Genomic DNA, 23,536 nt, shown 5'->3' with positions numbered 1-23,536 from the left:
CCCTTGTCTTATTCTAACCAAGTGATATGCATTTCTTAAATCCAACTTGGTGAATATCTTGGCCGTTTGAAGCAGTTCAAAAGCAGATGACATGAGTGGCAGAGGATAGCGGTTCTTCACCGTAATGTCATTTAGTGGACTGTAGTCTATGCAAGGTCTCAGAGACCCGTCTTTCTTTCCCACAAAGAATCCGCTCCGGCTGGAGACGATGAAGGGCGGATAATCCCTGATTTGAGTGAAGAGGAGATGTATTCATCCATTGCTGTTCTCTCAGGTCTCGAAATCGAGTAAAGTCTCCCCTTGGGAATGGGGCTCCGGTAAGAGATCAATGGGACAGTCAAAATCTCGGTGAGGAGGTAGCGACAAGGCTTTAGACTTGTTAAACACTTCTTTAAATCATGGTAACAGGAAGGTACCTTGTGTAGATCAGGATAGTCAGGGTGATCTATAATGATCCTACTAGAGTCTGTTGGTGCATTAACAGGTTGCGAAAGTTTACACCTGCCCTTACAATCCTCTCCCCATTCCTTAACTTTCCTGAAGGCCAGTCTATGTGAGGATTGTGGATCTTCAGCCAAGGAAACCCCAAAATAATCGGGTGCTGAGTCGACTCAAAAATATGAAATTGCATGCTCTCGGTATGGTCCTTATTTATAGTAATCCGTATGGGCTCAGTGCAATGGGTAACTGTGAACAACAAGCGGCCGTCTAAGGCACTGGCACTAACAGGATGAGATAGCGGGACAGTTTTTATTTTTAGCTGTTTGACTAGGCCCCAGTCTATAAGGCTTTCGTCAGCCCCTGAGTCTATTAACACACCCTGGTCAAAGGTCTGATTGTTAATACAAATGTCTACCTGAGTAACAGGTCGAGGAGGGAAGTCTGCGGGAAACTTGCTCACCAGCGCCCTCCTTCTGACTGGTGAGCACGATCTTTTCCCGGGCATGAAGCGAGTTGATGACCCGGCTGGCCGCAGTAGAAACAGCAACCCTCCCGTAGACGGCGCTGCCTCTCCTCCAGAGAAAGCCTGGTTCTTCCAAGCTGCATGGGTTCCCCGGAGTCATTCGGAAGTGTAGTCCTCTGATGGTCCGGTAACATGAGCTGGAAATCCTCCGCTGGCGGCGCGACCCTCCGAGGCGAATTCTGGAAGCTGGGAATAACATCTCGGTTGCGTCGACGCTCCCTCTCTCTTTCCCGAAGACGGTTATCGATCCGGATGGCCACAGCGATGAGGGATTCCAGATCCCGGGGTGTCTCCAGTGGAGCCAGCTGGTCCTTTATCGGTTCCGAAAGTCCTGTCATGAAGGCGTCACGAAGAGCCGGAACATTCCATCCGCTGTCCGCTGCTGCTGTACGAAACTCGATGGCATAATCAACCACCTGACGGTTGAGCTGACGTATTTGAAACAGTCTTCTGCTGGCCTCCGTAGCAGGCGATGAGTGGTCAAAGTGCGCCTCATAGTCTCTATGAAATCGGCCAATGAGTAACATAGTTCGGTGTCTCTAGACCATTCTGCAGTAGCCCAGGCTGCAGCTGTCTCCGTTAAATGTGACACAATAAACGCCACTTTACCATGCTCAGATAAAAAAGCTGCTGGGTTGTGTTGAAAATGCAGATCACACTGTACCAGAAAGGCTCTGCAATTCGAAGAGTCTCCGGAAAATCTCTCCGGAAGAGCCAGCCGTAACGGGAGGAAACAGCCTGACCTGGGTCGTCAGCTGGAGTATTGACAGGCAAATTCTCAGCTGTGGATGACGTCACCGGAGGAGCAGTCTGTTGATGAGTGAAAAAATTATTCATTTGGGCAACCAGTTGTTGCATCTGTGTAGATAATTCCTCCTGAACCCCGGCCTGGCGTCCTCTCAGCTCTTGTATTTCCGGCTGACTTTGTCCAGTTTTTCCTCGTGATGAAAAATCGTCACGCCCTGTACCGACAGAGCGGCGTGAAGCGTTCTTGGGTCGGCTGGGTCCATAATGTGGTCAGTTCGTTCTGTTACGATCTCAGACACTTAGGAAGTAGGACCCAATTGCACGACCCGGGAGACAGAGATAAAGTATTTGTAAGTACTTTATTTTCCGGTTCTGCAGTGAACAAAATGAAAGCGCTCACGTAGTGAGGGATCAAAAACTTTTCAAGAGCACAGCATAACCCGACCTGATCATGGCAAAAGACCAGACGAACTGACAAGGAACACTGGGAGACAGGGGAATTTAAGCACATGGTAACAAGACACAGGTGGGACCAATCAGGGGCGGGGCTGACACTGATGAGCATAGGAGACAGGTGTGATGACAGGTGAAAACAATCAGGAAGCCTGGAATGAGAGAAAGCGAACATAAATGACCTGAACCTCTCTAGCATATCTGTCGGTGCACAACACTGTGCTGCTGCACCTCCTCCTGCATGTTTTCTGATGGATGACGGAGGTCACATTCAGCATGTTCACACTCAAAGAGAGTCGAGAACCAGAAGCATCAAACACACCGTGCTCGTAGTCGGAGAGGCCCGGGAGCTCTGGGGCTGCTAGGCAAGGAGGCGCACCCCCAGCATGCATCTCTTTTAGTGTCAAATATATATGAATATCTTTTAGTATCAAATAGCCACGTGGAGGCAGTACGCACTCCTATGTGTGTGTATATATATTTATATATAGAAATAGATTTTTATTAATAAATATATATATATACACATGTCTATATATATATATATATAGAAAGAGAGATTTTTATAAATAAATAAACATATATACACACTCCTATGTGTGTGTGTATATATATATGTATATATATATATATATATACAAACTCCTATATATATATAGAGAGAGATTTGTATAAATTTATATATACACACTCCTATGTGTGTCTATATATACATGTGTGTGTGTATATATATATACATTATGTGTGTATATATATACACACATATATATATACTGTATATATTAATATATATAGTGCATATGTATGAATTCCCACCCTTTTCCTATTCTTTTATCCAGATGTGATCTTCACAAAATAAATGGACAAAATAATAATAATAATTGGAGAGACTGTTACATCCTGGGTAAAACACTGTCAATTTTGAATGTGATTTTTGGAAAGTCCTACACACACAAACACACACACACACACCCCGACTCCATCTGGTTGAACAAAACCAACTCATACACACAAAGACACACACTTGTGTACACACAGTGACAGCTGTGGATATTAAGTGACAGTGTAAAGGATGGGTCTCAGACAGGATGGACCTGGATTTACCCTGCACTGACTGACAGCAGGGAGAGGAGACAAGGAAAGGAAACGGTACAAATGGAAGGCAAGAAGTGGGAGGAGAAGATGGACAGATGAAGGGTAAGAAGACGAGTGCAGGGGAGAGAAAAGATGAGAGGGACCAACCAGGAGTCACAAGCCAAGGATGTAAGTGAAGGGGGAGCAAGAGGAGACACTAAAGGAAACGAGAGAAGAAGAAATGACTGGAGAGGGGAGATGACAGAAAGGAGACGAGCAGACGGGGGAGATGCTCGAGGGTCAGGGGGAGGTTATATGAGGAGAGAAGTCCGGTCCCGGTTGGACCAAGTGAGAGTGAGGAGGATAAATAGAGTTTGAAGGTTGGAAGAAGGGGTCGGGGGATTTTCTTAAAGGGCCAGGCGAAGAAAGACATTGAAAATAAAGAAATATTCCCTGTGGTATCACCCTACGCTGATTGGTGCAAACCTCTTTCATCAAGTCCTTTTTCTTAAATCCTGTAATTCCACAGGTCGCCAATAGGTCCATCAATCCCCCGGCCACCGCGAGCACTGCCAGCCTCCAACGCACACGAGCAGAACTTCCTTTGATCTGCGCTGATAACTCGACGTGGCCGGTCGGAAGAGGCCATCTGGGTTACTCTGTCCATTCCTTTTGCTTTTCAATCTGCCCCCATTTCTCTGATCTCTTTTTTGGCCTCTATTTTTTCGGCGGTTCCTCGATGTTCTATTTTCTCCTCTTAGATTCCAGATACCAGCTCATTTTCGTTCCACTAATTAAGAGCTAGCGGATATTTTTTTCCGTTCAGCTTTTTCTCCCCTTCAGGTTCACCTTAAGTGTTTTTATATTTGTTTGCAAAGTGAACTTTAAGTGGACTTTTGGAAAGTTGGGCACGTTTTTTATCAACTGTGTGTTGTTACGGCTTAATTTGTGCAGAAGTTGGCGCTACGCATGTCTCTAATCCGCCAGTAAGCAGGAGAAGTAGAACATCCTAATTGTTCTTTCATGTCGGCTCGTATTGGCCCAGTTCTTTGCTGGTTCAACATCAGAACTCAATAAAAACTTGTCATGGCATTTTTTCCGATACTTCGAAATGCATATTCAACGAGGTCCGGGGTCGGCAACCTTTTGTATCAAAAGAGCCCTTTTAGCCCCTCCCACAGCACAAAAATTAATTTGGAGCCGCACACTTGTTCATGATGCAAAATAATAGGCTATTAAATGATAGTGTTCTCTCCTGTGAAATGTGATTTCTGTTTCTGAACATCACCGCTGAGCTTGGGCTGTAGGGCGTGACTCATCTTTACACAGGATTACAGGCTTTCATCTTTAGATTTTACATATAGTTCATGTTTGAGAAAATTTGCTCGCATAAGTATTATGGATCCAAAGATGGATTCCAAATGCATACTTCTTCATGTCCTGATAAGTTTTCGGAAATTGCATTCCACGTTTCAAACACACGTTTTTCGGGTTCGGGGAGGTTTTCTACATCGCTCCATTTGTGTTCCCGGGCGAGAATAAACTTCTGATCGGCTGTCAGGCTTTTGAACTCGGACACCCCCCATAACTCTTTATCAGCTCTGTCAACCAGTTCAATTTCAAGATCGGCTTGACTTACGAAAGTGAATGCTGACATGTTCGGCACGGATGGGTCGATGTCCAGGGGCTGTGACGGGGGAGGGTAATGTGTTTTATTCCTCCCTGAACTTACTGAATCATGACTCGACCAATCAGGCAGAGTAGGGAGCCAAAAATCAACGGAGCTTTGTCATTCACTCCCTCCCCCTCTGCCCTGACTCAGAGTCACGTTAGCGTAATTGCGGACCCTTGTTTAGTGGCCGATTAAAAAAACTAGACTATGGGTTCCTGTTTGCAAAAAGAAGACAGATTGTCTGGAAGTGAGAAAAATACGGTCACTTCCGTTCACTAGTTGCAAGAAACCAAAATGGCGACGGTCAAAACGCTGAACTCGAGGCTTCAAAAAACCACAGTCCACAAACTAACGGGTGACGTCACGACGACTACGTCCACTTCCTGTACACAGTCAGTCGGTATTTGACGAGTTGTGTGTGTGAGCGGTTTGTCCCCATTGTGTGAAAGCAAATCTCTTATCAGACTCTCAGTGATCCACATTGAGCACGGTGTCATTTTGTGATAATCAAGTACATTACATGGCACACACTTGACCTTTAGAACCCTGGACATGTGGAGGAGATTATGTAATCAGAAGGTGCGTATGAAATAACCTCCTCCAACGACTCGTACCTTCTCCTATAATCTGCGAGCATTTGTCAGTCCGACTCAGGTCGTGTGAGTCGAAGCCGTGTGATATAATAATAATATCCTCAAGACAATATCTTATGGGGGTGGGGGAGGGGAGAGAATCTGCTGATGGCCTGCTTTTATACCTGACCACGGGGGCATCTATGCCTAATAGCATTTTCCTTTTTATTGATACCGACACTGTGTACGGAGGGGATTACAAATTGCGATATAAGTCAAATAAATCTGCCGCCGTCTGAGCCTGTGTGCGGGACAAAGGAGATTACACGGGGAGAATACTCGATGCATCTGGTTATTATCTGTAAGGGAAGTATGTCGCCCCTCTGTTGGCGTGTTCCGCCTCTTCAGCACAGCAGCTGTGTTCCTGTACTGCACGTTGCTCCAGTCCTCGGTAAACGGTGTTTTCCACCTGCATGCGCCTCCCGGAGGGAAGACGAATGCTCCCACAAGCCACGAGGTGCTTTAAGATTCACCTCGATATCATTTTTTCCGACTTTGGTTTGGTTTCTTTTTTCTCTTTTTTTATACAATAACCAAAAAACAGGCCGCGCAGCTGAAGGCGGGTGAATCGAAAAGATCGGCGTGGAGCGACTCTCTGTCAATCAAAAGTTTGGCTTCCGGCGAAGTCGAGAGGAAGAGCGAAAGCTCGGAGGATGTGTACAGATTACACGTCGCGTCCTCGCTTGCCGTGTGTGCGTCCTCGCCGTCTTTTCTTTCTTTCCGCTGACAGAGGCAGAAGCGCGGCGTGCATAGCGAGCGTGAGGGGAGGGGGGGGAGGCCGGCGGAGCTAAAGAGGGTGTCCGAAGACATTCTCGCAGAGTGCTCCGGCAGACACTGACGGCTTCAAATGCAGACGGATCAATGGCGGTCATTAAAAAAAAACGCACAGGAAGCTTTAGGAAATAACTGCTTTACTGTCTCGGAGAGACGATGAGCGTAGCCGTGAAGAGTCGCGGGTCAAAAAAGAAAAGCACAGGCTCGGGTTACACATAGCTGTTGTTTAACAGGATTTAAAGGGACAGTACATATTCTTCTTACCTGTATTGATATTTGTATTTAGCAATAATGATCTTTTGGGGGTGTCTGAGTTGCCCATAGCGGTGTAACGGACCACTATCAATCCGTGACCTCCGCCTTAAGTACACAGTTCAACCATGTGTGAAATAAAGTTTGAATGACAATCGTCATCTGCCAATATTTAGTGAAATATATACGATCAGGACATTATTTCTGCTTTTTTAGTCACCGATTTCTGATCATGTTACACGGTGAACATTCACTAAAAGCTCTTTTACACTACATGTTATCATTCACCCATTCACTCCCATTCATACACTCATGGGAGGGGCTACCATGCCGAGGTTGCACCTGCTCATCAGGAGTAACTAACATTCATAGACCATATGAACAGCCTGAGGGGTAAATTGGGGTTAATTGGTGTGTTGCCCAAGGTCATCTGCATGGACTAGCCAAGCCGGGGATCGAACTTCCGATCCTTAGATTGAAGGACGACCCCGCTCGACCACTGAAGCACAGTCTCCCATATTATCCCATTAAGTATCCGTTCTGGGTTGCCATCACTGTCATTCTAATGCTTTGGAAACACAGAAAGCCCAAACCTCAGGTTGTTAAAGAGTTAAAGTGTCAGATTTAACCATGCGGTAAACACCGACATCCTTTTCTTGTCTTGGTGTCAGTGATCAACTGAGAATAGATGATCGTGGACTTCTGAACCTACGAGCTGGCCCCTTCAGACCCACATATTTGAGGCTGAAAACCGCTGATGAGGCGCATTAAATTGGCTGATAATATTTGAAGTGAGGCAATCGCAACTCGAGGTCCACTTGTTTCTGGACCTTTTTTGCCATATTACACTATTTTCAGTTGTTATGTTACTGCAGAAGTTCACACTTTCCATTCTCGCTGAGCACTTTTAGGACTTCTTACGCATTGTTAGTTAAAAAGTTGAAATTGAAAGTTAATTATTTAAGCTTGGGAGCAGCTGATTGACAAAAAAAAACTTCATTGGTAACTACGTATATTTTTAATTGGCCTGTTGCGGTCGCCAACATACAGACAGACAAAGACATTCATTGTACTGAAATGTACAGAAGTTCAAAAGTATTGTCTGTATAACCTCTAAACTGGTTCCTCTTCAACCATATTATATATATATTGTATATACTATATATATAATATAATACTATTTTTTATTAGATGTGGCACATTCATGAATATGTAGTGAAAAGACGTCATTGTGGTTCCCTTCCTGCCAATTCCCCCTTAGCGCCATCCACCTTTTCCATCCCCCTGCAGGATGATTGTATCATGCATAAAAGATAAAGGAAGTATTGACATAATTAATCACATATCTTCCCTTTTAAAAACATCCCGTTGTAACTGGTCCTCGGCCAATTTACAAATCAGCATTTCCAAGAGTTCCTGCAAACCGTCGAGGGCTGAAAGAGTCCTAGAACCTTGAAGAGAAATGTCTGTACTGGCCTTCAATGGGATTTTGGTCAAATGTCTGTGGTTATCACAAGCTTATTAAGAAATGTTAAGGTTTTGTTTTACTACATTAAGTGCATTGGTACATTTTTAAGTGTCTATCTGTCTTAGAAAAGGTGGTTGCTAAAAAGTGCCTCAATGCAACGACTCCACAACCACTCATGAACCCATTTAGCTTCGTGAACTCATAAGTTCCATTATTAGCCTAACGTTAGCCGGTAGTTCACGTGCTGGTTGTTTTTTGCTGTATCATAAACTAAAGCTTATTTCTGCATTAATCCCCCCCCAAAAAAGTCCCATCGGGCATTCAGTCGACGGAGCCACCAGTGTGAGCCTAACTTCTGGACTGTCCTACGATAAAGACGTCATCCCTGCAGCACTCTATTGCTTTCATAATCATATTTACCTCTTCTCCTTTCCACTGTTTGCCAGCTTTCTCTTGGACCCACACAAGCGCCCTTTCTCATCCTAACACATCATTTGCCTGAACCAACAGCCGAGTAAATGAGTTGTGCTCTTCACCCACATTCAGAGGTCAGATTTCTCCCAATTTCGAGTCTCACCCCCCCCCCCCCCTCCCATGCCCGTCATTGAGGCGCAGATAACACCCATTTAAATACACGAGCTGTGCCGGGGGGTGGAGTCTCCATTAAGTTGGGTAACACAGCGCGACACTGTTTAAACAAAAGATCCTCAGCGGGACTCTGCCGCAGTTCTACCCTGATGCCTGTGGACTCCTCACCGGACTGCACTGTAACGAGGAAGGAGGGCCTCAGAAGCCCCCCCATAACCAAATCTGCCCCACAGATCTGAAGCAAGGACACAAAGAGGAATGAGCCACATGGAGCTCACAGAGGGGGAAGTGAAATAGGCAGATAAGGACATACATAACTATTAATTTGCCCTCATCTTTGGCTTTTCTTTTTTCTTTTCGTGACCGGCAGTGATTTCATCTTTTTTTCCTTCCATACATGGAATGACATTTTGCTCAATCTCCTCAGGATGGCAGTAAAGATGGTGATGACAGTGTGTGTGTGTGTGTGTGTGTGTGTGTGTGTGTGAAGAGGTGTGTACAGTGATGAAGTGCGGCGGCCTTTTACTCAATATCCTCCCCCCCCACGCCGTCTCTGTCTGATTGAGCAATGACATCAACTGAACGAGACACAGAAAATCAATTCAACCTCGGGAATAATTTTCAATTTGGGAGCGTTTACCGGGGGTCTCGTCTACGCCCCATCCCGGTGAGAGATATTTCACCAGGTTGATTTCAGTGTTTTCTCTCAAAAGGTCATAAAAACAGACACACTCTGCGATTTATAACCTCAAAAAAACTTGTTGACTCGCCGGTTTTGCAAAAGCAACACATTTATAACGCGTCGACTTGAACAGAATTAATGGTGTTTTTCATGCACGGCAAGACGGATTACTCTTTTTAGCTTCAGCGCAGCCTTCACTGCAAAGTTCACACACCATCTCTCATACGCTTCGCTATTAAACTTCTAAAGTCAGCAAGCCGCCTACATCGCAATAAGCGAGGGCGAATCAATGGCCATGTGAGGCCGCATGGAGTTATGATATTATCTACAAGCGGGCGATCGTACCGATCCAAATCGATCGATCACGGAACGCGGCTTTCACGGGAAATGACTCGCCTGTCAAACTCACTGTGGTCAGACAGGAAGTAGTCGGTCCCCAGCATCTCCGAAGCCGTGTTGGATTATGAAGGATGTGTTCAGATGGTAGCATCGGTGTTCAGTCAGGAAGGAATAATGACATGACATCATCCGCCAGAACAGAAAAGATTCTTAATACTATTTGATGGAGGTGTTTCAAACCTTCCAATATTAAAGGGTTTATTCAGGTATTCATCTATTGTTGCTTCTCTTAAAGGGGCAGTATGTAGGATTTGGCAGTGTCTGGCGGTAAACACCAACTCAACACCATCTCCAATGACCCTATACTTTAGGAGACTGCTGGTTCCACGGCGGTACACCAGCGCGTCGGTAGAACCACGGAAAGGCTCTCGCTAGAGATTATGAAGGCTTGTGTTCAGACGGTGATCAATCAGGAAGGGATAATGACGTGAGATAATCCGCCAGAAAATAATTCAATATGATGGAGGTGTTTCAAGCCTTCTAATATTAAAGGCTTATCCAGGCATTCACCTATAATAGCGTCTCTTAAAGGGACAGTGTGTAGGATTTGGCGGCAGCAACGGTGGCTTTCGGCTCACGCAAATAAAAGGCTCTCGCTAGAGCCAGTGTTTGAAAATGACCCTTCTATTCACCCGTTTTAACAGCTCAGTGAACATTTTAAACACAGGTTTATGATCTTCTCCAATGCTGGTGGACTTCCAAGAGTAACGGAGGAATTGTCATTGCTTTGAGCACCAAAGGAAAACCTTCATTCCCTTCACCGTGGACCAATAAAAAGCTATGAAATGACAATCCCAGAAGCCTCTCCCTGAACGCGTTTCATTTACCACACTTGTCACTGTGTTCGGGAATCTAATTTTAGTTGCGAACCAACTCAAACTCTGAAAAAAACTAAAAGAAAGTCCCTCTAACAAGACAACACGTCCCCTGTTGTTGCCTCCGCTCCCGAGTTTCCCGTCTCTGTTATTTTAAACAAGTGACAGCCTCATAAATCAAAAAAACATAATCCGGAGTTGTCGAGAAAAAGAAAAAAAAAAGAACATTTCCAGTTTAATATAGGAGTGAATAAATGCAGCGACAGCGTGTGGAAGATGGCAAGGCGATGATTTTCGGGACCAGTCAAGATATTTCCCGCGGGCTCAGAACATTTGCAGCGTCTCATTATTTAACTCTCTTCCCAGATTCTCAAAGCCCACCCACCGTCTCAGGGTCTTTTAACCCACGGGGTGCTGCTCCTCGGCGAAAGGTTAATACCCGCTTCATTATCCCCCCCCCTACACACACACACACACACACTTCTTCCCCTCTGAGGGTTAAGGGGTCGCATGTCCAAACACCAGGGGTATGGATTTACACCCCGTTGGGTCGGCTTGATGTAAATCCAGCTGGTATTTTTATGTTCTGCGGCGAAGCTCCCTGATGGGTGGGGGGGTGGGGGGGAGGAGCAGAAAAATTGACCTGGTGTGACCGGAGTTTGCAAACAAATCACAGAGTCACGGGGGGGGGAGGACCCAATGCGATCCGTCTGTGTAGTCGTGGGATTGGGGGTTCAACGAAAGGATTGATGATTGGAACTGAAGCAAATTGAGAGGCGCAAGCTCCTCCTCTTATATCACCCTCTGCCCCGGGACACGACACCTTTTAGAAAACCATCTTCAGATCAAAAGGTCAGTACCAGAGTCAGAGGAACTGAAGGAGGCAAAACATTCGTCCATCCCTCCGTCCTCCGGAGTCACGCCACAGAGAGTCTAAAGCTAGTTTCACTTGGTTTGCTTGGTTATTTTTAAGTGATAAAACAAAATGCATTGAAAGTGACAAGGACCCCCCCCCCCCCCCCCTTGTCCAGCTTCCTCTTCACCTCCATCTGACCACCGGTGATCGTCGTCCCACGATCAACAGCGCACAAACAACTTCCCTTGCGATGGAATTCATGGCGTCACCCAGGCTCCGAAGCGTCCGCTTAGTCACACGGTTAATAATATCTGCGGCGGTGGCGGTTAGGGGAAATGACATGAGAAGCGTATCCTGCTTCCTGTCGGGTGTATGGAGCATTAAGAGATTACGGGGTGAAGTTATTAAAGACATGTGTGTTTGTAGATACAAGCGTCCCGTCATAAATACATATGATTCACATAATCTCCCCCCCCCCCCCCCTGCTCCGCTGTGACTGCTCAGCAACCATCTGTCGGCTGATGAGTCATTTCTGTGCGTCCTGTTTTGGGGAGTGTGTTTGTGTGTGTGTGTGGGGGGGGGGGGGGGGGGATGTAATTAACACTGCGGCCCGTGTGGATGTAAATGCATCCCGAGTACGCCCGCACAATTTCACACACATGTGTGCGTTTCTCGTGAGGACATATGGTGGAGGAGGGCGAGACATGAAGTAGCTGGGTAGTCTGCAGTGTAGTGGACGCCATTGGCGAGCCTCCGCAGCCCCCCCCCCCCCCCCCCTGTTTGGATTGGTTCAGTATGCCGTTGTTTACCTCCGTTGTCGGGTTTACTTCCAGCGCGTCCCAGTCTTGTTTGCCTTGCTGCCATGCTTCACCCCCCGAGTGCGATTCCTTTTTCTTTTGTTCTCACTCAGTCGTTCACTTCGACCTTCTCCCTCGATGTCTTTTCCCGTCTTGTGTCGCTGTTAACAGCTGCTGGTGCCAAAAAATACTAAATAGGCTGCCGTGCTCGTCTCACTGCAGGACTTCTGCAAACACACATCCATGTTTCTGATTAAAGAATAATATAGTCTTTTCATTTCTTTTTTATTCCAGGAATTGGTTATTTTGCTGTTTATTTAGTAAAATATGATTTTTTGTTACTTAGACAACATGGCCTTAGGTTAGTACATATGCATAGGTAACAAAACAAGTCATTGTCGACTTGCGGTCATTTATTTTCACCACAATAACCAACGTAACGTAACCTTATACCGAACCAACAAACAAGTCATCCAATGTGAGCACGTTTGCCGTGGGCAGCGGGGTTGTGCCATAAGCGGCAAAGAAAACACATGAGTGGATCCTATGGATATACACATGATTATTTGTATAATTTTCACAAATACAAATCATTTTATTACTAATATTACAGACTGTACACACAGCACCCCAAACCACATCAATCAACCAGGAAAACCCCCCAAAAAAAAAAGGGGGGGAAAAAGAAAAGGCAAGAGGAGGAGGAGGAAACCTGGAGGGAGGCTCCTAGGAGAGAATGTACCTAAGATGTGTAAAGTAGAGTTTAGGACAGATTTAGACAATGAATGGACAGATGAAGTGTAGATAGTTCAATATTGGCATATTCATATTCCACGATCCACGATCCATCAGGCAGATGGCGCAGGATGGGAGTGGGGAGGAGGGAGTGGGGGAGTCTCAACAGGACAGTGGCACAGAGCAGGAATTTGACGCCCCCAGACGATCCATCAGGCAGATAGAGATAGATTGCCTCATTCATAGGGGGTCCGTAACCCCCAATGAGAAAAGTCAAAAGGAAGGAGAAGAGATAGTAACAGCAGTAACGTGAGATGTGAATGAAAAAATTCAGAGAAAAGAAGAGATAGGTACTCAGTGCATCCTAATAAAATCTAAGCAGCTAGCTAGCCTATAGCAGCATATCAAGGGGCTGGACCAGGGCAAACCTGATTCAGCCCTAACTATAAGCTCTGTCAAAGAACATCTGGATGGGGAACACGATTTAAGATGTCTTACATTTCGTGCCGTAGGAAAATAAAAATGCATCTGAACCGTTGTGTCATCATCCAACCTGATAATTGCGGAGACGTATTCTCGTTGGGATCGGATCAGAATGTCACGGCAGAATCTATAGGTTAACCCTTGTGTTGCCTTCGGGTCATTTTGACCCGATTCAATATTTAACCCTCCTGTCGCCTTCGGGTCAATTTGATCCGATTCAATGTTTAATGTCGGTGTTCTTTCGGGAGTCAACAAACAAACATAAAGTACCTCACACTTAAACTTGGAAAACAATATTAATTCTAATAATTTTCTGGAGATTTTAATAGCTGGGGTCATATTGACCTCAAGGGTAAAATATGTTAGTAAATATAAAGGTAACAGGAGGGTGAAACATTGAATCAGGTCAAATTGACCCGAAGGCAACACAAGGGTTAAGGGCTTTATATAAACAAGCAAATCAATAACGATTGATCGGCGACACCATGAATATGTACTCAAACAAACTGCAGCGCTTTTACAACACTCAAATTCTCGGGCCCCGGAAATGGACGTAACTCCGGTGAACCGGGCAGCGCCTCCTCACTCCGGGTGAGGGGAAGGTACCCCAGAGCGAGGGGGCCTGTTGCAGTTTCAGGATGGTCATGTCAGGGTCATGCTGGAAATCAGAGGACTCTCATCTAATCCACTCAATCTGGTGCATGGGGGAGACAGCCAGAGAGAGAGAGAGAGAAAGAGGCAGAATAATCAACAGAGATGAGGGCCCCTGATATCTCTTTGAAGTGGGGCACCCAAAAACATTGATTGCTCGATAGACATCCACCGATAGACATCCACCGATAGACATCCACCGACAGACATCCACCGATAGACATCCACCGACAGACATCCACCGACAGACATCCACCGACAGACATCCACCGATAGACATCCACCGACAGACATCCACCGATAGATATCCACCGATAGACATCCACAGATAGACATCCACCGATAGACATCCACCGACAGACATCCACAGATAGACATCCACCGACAGACATCCACCGATAGACATCCACCGACAGACAGCCACCGACAGACATCCACAGATAGACATCCACCGACAGACATCCACCGATAGACATCCACCGACAGACATCCACCGATAGACATCCACCGATAGACAGTGTTGGGAAAGTTCACGTAGAAAATGAACTAGTTCAAAGTTCAGTTCACACATTTTAAAATGAACTAGTTCAGTTCATAGTTCATATTTCAAAAATATGAACTAAAGTTCATGGTTTCAAAAATGAACTATTTAGTTCTTTTTAGTTCTTTTTTTTAACATTTTGCTGGGAGCTATTATTTGTCCACATTATTGCCGCCACGGCCGTAGAGAACCACAGACAGCAATTATTGTTTATCAGTTTTAACATTGAAACTATGTGTCAGATTCATATTCGTATCCAATTTTGAATCCTTATCTAACCAGGGTTTATATTAGCATTGAAGCGACAGCCCTCAAAATACTGTCATTTCCCTAACGCTTTGTTGCCACCCATTCAGTCCACATTAATGGCACCTGCAGCTTTCAGCCCTACTGTATATTCTCAAAAACGTGAGGAAAAACTTGCTGCTTGAATGGTCTTTATTATGAAAACAAAAACAAGACTATAGTCCTTTAAGATGCAAATGTTTTTTCATTTCAAATCATTTTCCAAATTCCATTTCAGTTATACTGAAAAGTGACCTAAAGAAAGCAATGGTGGATCTGCGGTTTCTTTCTTCCTGCAAAAACAAGAAAGGCTGTTATTTGTATGCAGCTAGCCTCTGCACATCCATATACACATCTCCATTGGCAATACATTGTACTTCTATAGCCCAAAAAACAGGTCACAACAAATACCTTCAAATCTTTTTGTTAGCATTCAAGATCAGCTGCCTCTCAAAGTTTGCATCTCCCAGCCGGTTTCTCCTGGGTCTGAATGAGATTAAATAAGAATTTTTAACATCATCATTATTGTGGCAAAAATAGTAACAGTAATATGTATTAAAGGAATTGTGTACTGATGCAATCACTACAATAATTTGGCTGACATTTTATATTGAAAACCACAATTACTATTTGCTGCATAAGCTTTAGAATGATATCACCAAGACAGAACAATGACTGACTGAGGATGGATATTTACTGTTATTATTATTACTAAAGCATAGTAATTATGGAATATAATCACAGTTCATCCCTACCTGAATATTTGACCACCGATGCTGAAGAGCCGCTCTACTGGTGCACTTGAGGGCAGTGCAGTGTTGTATTTTAGGAACAGCCTTTTCAGTTTTGGAAATGTCATGTATTCGTCCAACCCATCTGTGGTTGGGGCATCCAAATAAGTGTCCACTTCAGTTTTCCGAGAAACCTGCAGAGCGTGTTTGTTAAACTTAAAGAATGAAACTGCAGGATCTTTCTTGTCACTTTCACCACTGGATGGGGATTGACCTGAGTCTCTTGCATCGGAGTCATCAGAGTGGAAGCTTTGAAATTCTCGTTTCAGCATCAATCTGTACTGTATCCTTTTCTCCTCATCTTGGACCCAGTCTCCCTTGAATCTTGGCATCAGCATAGCAGACAGTATGTGCTCCCTCTTCTCGAGAAGACCTGCCAGCCTTGTGCTCAGTGACTGCAAGATGCTCTTTATAAGGGGACGGCATGTAATGAGACCTTCTGCAGCAGTGGGTTTCATGCTCTCATCCAACAGGTCATTCATATGACATTGCAGTTGTACAATGGTTGGAGCCAGGTACCCAAGATAGATGTTCTTCTCTGCTTGGAGGATGTTCAGTGCGAGTGCCAAAGGCCTCATCACATCTACAAAATTGTGTATGAAGTTGACTTCATCTGGTGAGAATCGACGAAAGCCAAACTCATCACTCACAGTGTGCAGGATCAGCTCTTCATGTAGGGGAGTTGCATCATTTGCAGAGGTGACAGCCACATTCATTTCTGCCTTCGTAGTTAATGTTGCAATGCGAGACAGTCGCTCCATGGCCAGAAATACAGAGTTCCATCTTGTGTCATTTGGCACAACAAAGCCAATCCCAATCTTTTCCTCCACAGTATCAGAAGCCTTTGGACTCCGCTTAACCCTGTTCCACAGAGCAGATGCTTTCAAAACAGCCCTTGACATTGCTTTGTAGCGTTTTCAGTTACCTTTTCGGTATCTTTGGCCACTAGATTCAGGGTGTGAGCCATGCACCTTCTGTGAGGGGAGAGAAGGATGATTCAGATCTGAGAGAGGCTCAGGCTCCATCTGGTCATCTTCGTCTGAGCTCTCACTGGCAGCAGCAGCAGCTGACTCTGGTTCACTATCTTCACTTCCAACAGTCTCTGGCTCTTCAGTGTCATGAACAACATCCATCCCAAAACAGTTGAACGCCTTGACAAAATTTGCAGCATTGTCTGTTACTGTACACACAACCTTGTTGTGTATTTTAAATTCTTTGTTGACATCTGACAATACTTTTGCCAATACATCATGTGTATGTGCTCCTTTAATCCGCCGGCATGCCAGTACTGCAGAGTGTCTCTCAGAAACATCATATTTGTTTAACCAGTGGATAGTGATGCCCATGAATGATTTATTCACAGCTGACCAGCAATCTGCTGTTGTGCACACAACTTCGACGTCAGAGAGTTTAGCCTTAAGTTCACATATGTTTTCTTTATATTTCTTGTTCAACAGTGTCTGTACTTTTTTTCTTGATGGCACCTTTTTGGATGGCTGCAACCCCTTAATTAAGTTGATGAAAGCTGGCCGCTCAACTTTGCTCAAAGGCTGCAGGTCTCCGATAATATACTGCATCACCAAGTTGTCCAGCTGCGGTTGGGTGACACAGAAACCGGAGCCGCTACTGAATGCGGTTAATGCCATCTGTGTGGGGACATTAGAACTGCTCTGGCTCGCAGTTGCTGTTGTGTTTTTTTTATAAACACGCTGCAGTGTCTGTACTTTTTTTCTTGATGGCACCTTTTTGGATGGCTGCAACCCCTTAATTAAGTTGATGAAAGCTGGCCGCTCAACTTTGCTCAAAGGCTGCAGGTCTCCGATAATATACTGCATCACCAAGTTGTCCAGCTGCGGTTGGGTGACACAGAAACCGGAGCCGCTACTGAATGCGGTTAATGCCATCTGTGTGGGGACATTAGAACTGCTCTGGCTCGCAGTTGCTGTTGTGTTTTTTTTATAAACACGCACGTACCTTGCTAGGCTAGCCGGGTGCTTTAGCTCAATGTGCCGCTTGAGGTTTGCTGTGGGTGACGTCGATGTCCTCACTCTCTTCTGTAAACTAGGCGGGCATTGGTTACAAGCAAACGTTAAGTTTTGTTGTCTGGGTCAGTTCCGATTTTTGTATAAAAGTCTTTTAAATAGGCGTAAGCGTCAGGCGCTGTCTTCATCCATTTTCATCCGTGCTAACTCCATCTATGTGACGCGATTTGATGACGTATTTGTTAGTGCGACAGGTATGAGAGTGGGTGGCCAGTTTGGGTTGTTTTCATCCTACATTTTCAGACGTGTTTACGGTGAGTTTTAACTGGTTTTCGCCTGGGGGGTTCTGAGAAAATCTGGCAACCTCGTGAACGAATATGAACTATGAATGAGCGGCGTTCAAGAGCACCAGAACGAACGCGTTCTCTAAACGTTCATCAATCGGTAAAATGAAACGTTCAGTTCCCGTTCGGGCAAAAAAAGAGCGCGTTCATGAACGATCGTTCATTGAACGCGTTCGTGCACAACACTGCCGATAGACATCCACCGACAGACATCCACCGACAGACATCCACCGACAGACATCCACTGATAGACATCCACCGATAAATATCCACAGATAGACATCCACCGATAGACATCCACCGACAGACATCCACCGACAGACATCCACCGATAGACATCCACCGACAGAGATCCACCGACAGACATCCACCGATAGACATCCACCGACAGACATCCACCGATAGACATCCACCGACAGACATCCACCGACAGACATCCACCGATAGACATCCACCGACAGACATCCAGCGATAGACATCCACCGACAGACATCCACCGACAGACATCCACCGATAGATATCCACCGACAGACATCCACCGACAGACATCCACTGATAGACATCCACCGACAGATATCCACCGATAGATATCCACCGACAGACATCCACCGATAGACATCCACCGATAGACATCCACCGACAGACATCCACCGACAGACATCCACCGATAGACATCCACCGACAGATATCCACCGATAGATATCCACCGAAAGACATCCACCGACAGACATCCACCGATAGACATCCACCGACAGACATCCACCGACAGACAAACACCGATAGACATCCACCGACAGACATCCACCGACAGACATCCACCGATAGACATCCACCGACAGACATCCACCGATAGACATCCACCGATAGACATCCACCGATAGACATCCACCGATAGACATCCACCGATAGATATCCACCGATAGACATCCACCGATAGACATCCACCGATAGACATCCACCGACAGACATCCACCGATAGACATCCACCGATAGACATCCACCGATAGACATCCACCGATAGACATCCACCGATAGACATCCACCGATAGACATCCACCGATAGACATCCACCGATAGACATCCACCGATAGACATCCACCGACAGACATCCACCGACAGACATCCACCGACAGACATCCACCGATAGACATCCACCGACAGACATCCACCGATAGACATCCACCGATAGACATCCACCGACAGACATCCACCGATAGACATCCACCGATAGACATCCACCGATAGACATCCACCGATAGACATCCACCGACAGACATCCACCGACAGACATCCACCGATAGACATCCACCGATAGACATCCACCGACAGACATCCACCGACAGACATCCACCGATAGACATCCACCGATAGACATCCACCGATAGACATCCACCGATAGACATCCACCGACAGACATCCACCGACAGACATCCACCGATAGACATCCACCGATAGACATCCACCGACAGACATCCACCGATAGACATCCACCGATAGACATCCACTGACAGACATCCACCGACAGACATCCACCGATAGACATCCACCGATAGACATCACTGACAGACATCCACCGATAGACATCACCGATAGACATCACCGACAGACATCCACCGATAGACATCACCGACAGACATCCACCGATAGACATCACCGATAGATATCCACGACAGACATCCACCGACAGACATCCACCGATAGACATCCACCGACAGACATCCACCGATAGACATCCACCGATAGACATCCACCGACAGACATCCACCGATAGACATTCACCGATAGACATCCACCGATAGACATCCACCGACAGACATCCACCGATAGACATCCACCGAAAGACATCCACCGATAGACATCCACCGATAGACATCCACCGACAGACATTCACCGATAGACATCCACCGATAGACATCCACCGATAGACATCCACCGATAGACATCACGACAGACATCCACCGATAGACATCCACCGATAGACATCCACGAGACATCACCGATAGACATCCACCGATAGACATCCACCGATAGACATCACCGATAGACATCCACCGATAGACATCCACCGATAGACATCCACCGATAGACATCCACCGACAGACATCCACCGACAGACATCCACCGATAGACATCCACCGATAGACATCCACCGATAGACATCCACCGATAGACATCCACCGATAGACATCCACCGACAGACATCCACCGATAGACATTCACCGATAGACATCCACCGATAGACATCCACGATAGACATCCACCGATAGACATCCACCGACAGACATCCCGATAGACATCCACGATAGACATCCACGACAGACATCCACGATAGACATCACCGATAGACATCACCGACAGACATCCACCGACAGACATCCACCGATAGACATCCACCGATAGATATCACGATAGACATCCACCGATAGACATCACCGATAGACATCCACCGACAGACATCACCGATAGACATCCACCGATAGACATCACCGACAGACATCCACCGATAGACATCCCGATAGACATCCACCGACAGACATCACGATAGACATCCACGATAGACATCACGATAGACATCTACCGACAGACATCCCCGATATATAGACATCCACCGACAGACATCCCCGATAGACATCCACCGATAGACATCACCGATAGACATCCACCGATAGACATCCACCGATAGACATCCACCGATAGACATCCACCGATAGACATCCACCGACAGACATCCACCGACAGACATCCACCGATAGACATCCACCGACAGACATCCACGATAGACATCCGATAGACATCTACCGATAGATATCCACCGATAGACATCCACCGATAGACATCCACCGACAGACATCCACCGACAGACAAACACCGATAGACATCCACCGACAGACATCCACCGATAGACATCCACCGATAGACATCCACCGACAGACATCCACCGACAGACAAACACCGATAGACATCTAACAGATCCACCGATAGACATCCACCGATAGACATCCACCGACAGACATCCACCGATAGACATCCACCGACAGACATCCACCGACAGACATCCACCGATAGACATCCACCGATAGATATCCACCGATAGACATCCACCGACAGACATCCACCGATAGATATCCACCGATAGACATCCACCGATAGACATCCACCGATAGACATCCACCGACAGACATCCACCGATAGACATCCACCGATAGACATCCACCGACAGACATCCAGTGTCGACTGCCTTCATTTTCGTTGTCAGGTGCGCCCGAGTTATTTCCTCCTTGACATGAGGATACTCCTCGGATGTCTCGAGTCTTGAGAATTCTGATTGGTTTGCATGTCTTTATCCTTCTCGTTACACTGCCGACTACAGGTTTGGCATAGTTATGACGCCCGGGGCGTATTTATGCGGTTCATATAAACAGAAACTTTTTGAAAACGACCTTGTGTGTACGACGTTATTTTTGAAAACGGAGGGGCAGAAATCTTCGTTTCTGTAAATACCCGGCTATGTGTAAACGTGGCCTAAATTTTACGAGATTACATGTCATTCTAACACATCTCGATAACGGTAGAATGTACCTTTGTCGAATATTAATTTTCTCTGTAGCGAGCCTGAACGCATGATAATCATGACAGATTGGCGACAAGACATCCATAAATGTCCTGATCTCATATTTTAATAAATATTGGCGAATAAAGATTGTCATTCAAACTTTAAACATTAAACTGTGTAATCAATCTGGGAAGAGGCGATCCATACCACTCACGGATCAACCGTTACACCACTTATGAATATGGATGAGCATATTACTGTGGGGAGGGGCTTGAGGGGGAGGGGCTTAAAAGTCGCTTCTTCTTCTTCTTCAAAAGCATATCAGATGAAGCATGGAATGTAAAACCTTTTTTTTTTTTTACAAAAATCAAAATTATAATGAAGTGAGTCAGAATTCTTTTTCATTCAATGACCTTTTCTCAATGAATCCTTGTTAGTTTTTTTAAATGTCAGTGAAAATACAGTTTTTGAAAGGCCAGACGCCAACGAACTTCTGGATGATTGGTTGTGGATTTTACAAATGATTTAATCTTCTTTTCAATTACTTGTTCTACTCGTGGATTATGGAAAATGCTGTGGCCCACATTTTGTTCACACTAAAAGAAAACTGTGGTTAACCGGAACTTTAATCGGGAACCCTACATTCCAGAACACCCTCACCCCCAGAAAAGGTCTAATAGAAACAGAACTGTAATAATTAAGATTACACATGTATTATTGATATTGCCCAAAGACACACACACACAGTCCAGCTTGCTTCACCAGGGTGGTCCAGACAGACCGTAGCTCGGGAGGAAGTTAGTTCCCAGTCCGACCCCGGCCGACATGAAGCATTTAGCACACAGTTAGGACTATTATGAAGTAGCCCATCACCGCTGATCAACCAGGAAGCCCGACAGCTGGACTCATACATCATTCACAACCTCGTGAGACGACCCGTTTTCCATACTCATCTTTATTCATGGCACGTTCGCTCTGCCGATGGTCTGAACCACAGCGTATGCGTCTGCACGCATGCAGAGCTACCAACTCTCACGGTTTCGCCGTGTGACACACGCTCTCACGCCACACAACCAATTTCTCACAGCAAAAGAAATTCTGATTTTGGGCCGAGGCGCGTTGGTTTCTTTTCAAACTCCGCGACGATAGATGGCGCTCAGGAGCTTATCTATAAACCTATTCGCTGCAGAGACATCCTATTTACCCCAAAGAGTCCCGAAGTTAGCAACAGAAGAAGATTTTCAAACAGACACAATGAGCAGAGACTACGGTGTGTTAATGCAGGGCTCGCAAGTGTCACGCATTGAGCGGGACACTCACGCATTTCGGTCTTACGTCACGCACTCCCGCCACACATCGTATTTCTCACGCTGAAAAACTCTCGGCTATTTAATGTTTTAATGTGCCGCAGCGCGCAAACATGAGCTGGCCGCGCTGCCCTCACCGTGGAGGAATCAAGCGCTCCCCTGGAGTTCTGCTGTGAGGTGCCACTTATCAGCCAATCAAAAAGAAGAAATGGGCTACACAATAGCCAATCAGAAAAAAAATTATCTGTTGTATCTGGGTAAGATTTCATCCAGCAATCAATGAAAATAAAGCATCCTGGATAGATATGTCACTCTTGCCTGTCTTCAAAACTTGAGAGCCCTGTTAATGACATGTGGTTCAATTAAGTTCTCACTCTCTTAAACTTTAAATCTTGAAATAATTCGTTGTGTTTGTGCGTGTGATTTTGTGTGGTGATGTAAACTCAGCTGTCATAACAAGCAGCAGGAGAGCACCTTGTTAACCTCTTGGTATACTGCATGCTTAAAACATCAGAGCATTGTTTATTAAAGCTGCCCACAAAGCATTTATCACTTTATTTACAGGCCTAGGAAAAGGACCCTCTCAAAAATTTTCAAAACAGCACTTTGAACAAGTAGCCTAAGATGTATTATAAAGAATTTAACATAAAGACAGGACATTTGTGCAATAGAATTAGGCATGTTTTTGTAA

The 23,536-nt window shown here is 45.6% G+C and overlaps 2 protein-coding genes and 1 long non-coding RNA gene across 6 annotated transcripts in view; 1 reads left to right on the top strand and 2 right to left on the bottom strand.

Annotated features, from left to right (window-relative positions):
• Nucleotides 1-10,222, bottom strand: part of LOC130203175 (uncharacterized) — a 41,937-nt gene extending 31,715 nt beyond the window's left edge. The window contains exon 1 of the long non-coding RNA XR_008833455.1: nt 9,716-10,222. This is a non-coding gene — a long non-coding RNA (uncharacterized LOC130203175). The remainder of the gene's footprint in view (nt 1-9,715) is intronic.
• The window catches only part of ca10a (carbonic anhydrase Xa), a 209,728-nt gene that overhangs the window by 38,611 nt on the left and 147,581 nt on the right, over nt 1-23,536 (top strand). The window lies entirely within an intron of this gene.
• Nucleotides 15,004-16,538, bottom strand: LOC130203173 (uncharacterized). Of its 2 annotated transcripts, XR_008833452.1 has the most exons (3): nt 15,624-16,538; nt 15,280-15,354; nt 15,004-15,161 (listed from the first exon to the last, which is right to left on the bottom strand). XR_008833452.1 is itself a non-coding variant. In XM_056429098.1 (2 exons), exons 1-2 carry the CDS (start codon nt 16,418-16,420, stop codon nt 15,282-15,284), a joined length of 870 nt encoding a protein of 289 aa, XP_056285073.1. In that variant the 5' UTR covers nt 16,421-16,538; the 3' UTR covers nt 15,004-15,281. The 2 variants fall into 2 exon arrangements, 1 of the variants encoding a protein (XP_056285073.1); XM_056429098.1 differs by having other exon boundaries at nt 15,004-15,354.

The sequence above is a fragment of the Pseudoliparis swirei genome, chromosome 13 (genome assembly GCF_029220125.1).
Source record: "Pseudoliparis swirei isolate HS2019 ecotype Mariana Trench chromosome 13, NWPU_hadal_v1, whole genome shotgun sequence".
Classification (NCBI taxonomy): domain Eukaryota; kingdom Metazoa; phylum Chordata; class Actinopteri; order Perciformes; family Liparidae; genus Pseudoliparis; species Pseudoliparis swirei.
This window is presented reverse-complemented; position numbering and strand designations above follow the sequence as displayed.

What these genes read in the sequence shown, in the direction of transcription:
- LOC130203173 (XM_056429098.1), bottom strand. Translation starts at nt 16,420, where the DNA reads ATGGAGCGACTGTCTCGCATTGCAACATTAACTACGAAGGCAGAAATG. An exon ending in ATCGGTGGTCAAATATTCAG is followed by an intron (nt 15,355 to 15,623) that starts GTAGGGATGAAC and finishes AATCTCATTCAG; the next exon opens with ACCCAGGAGAAACCGGCTGG.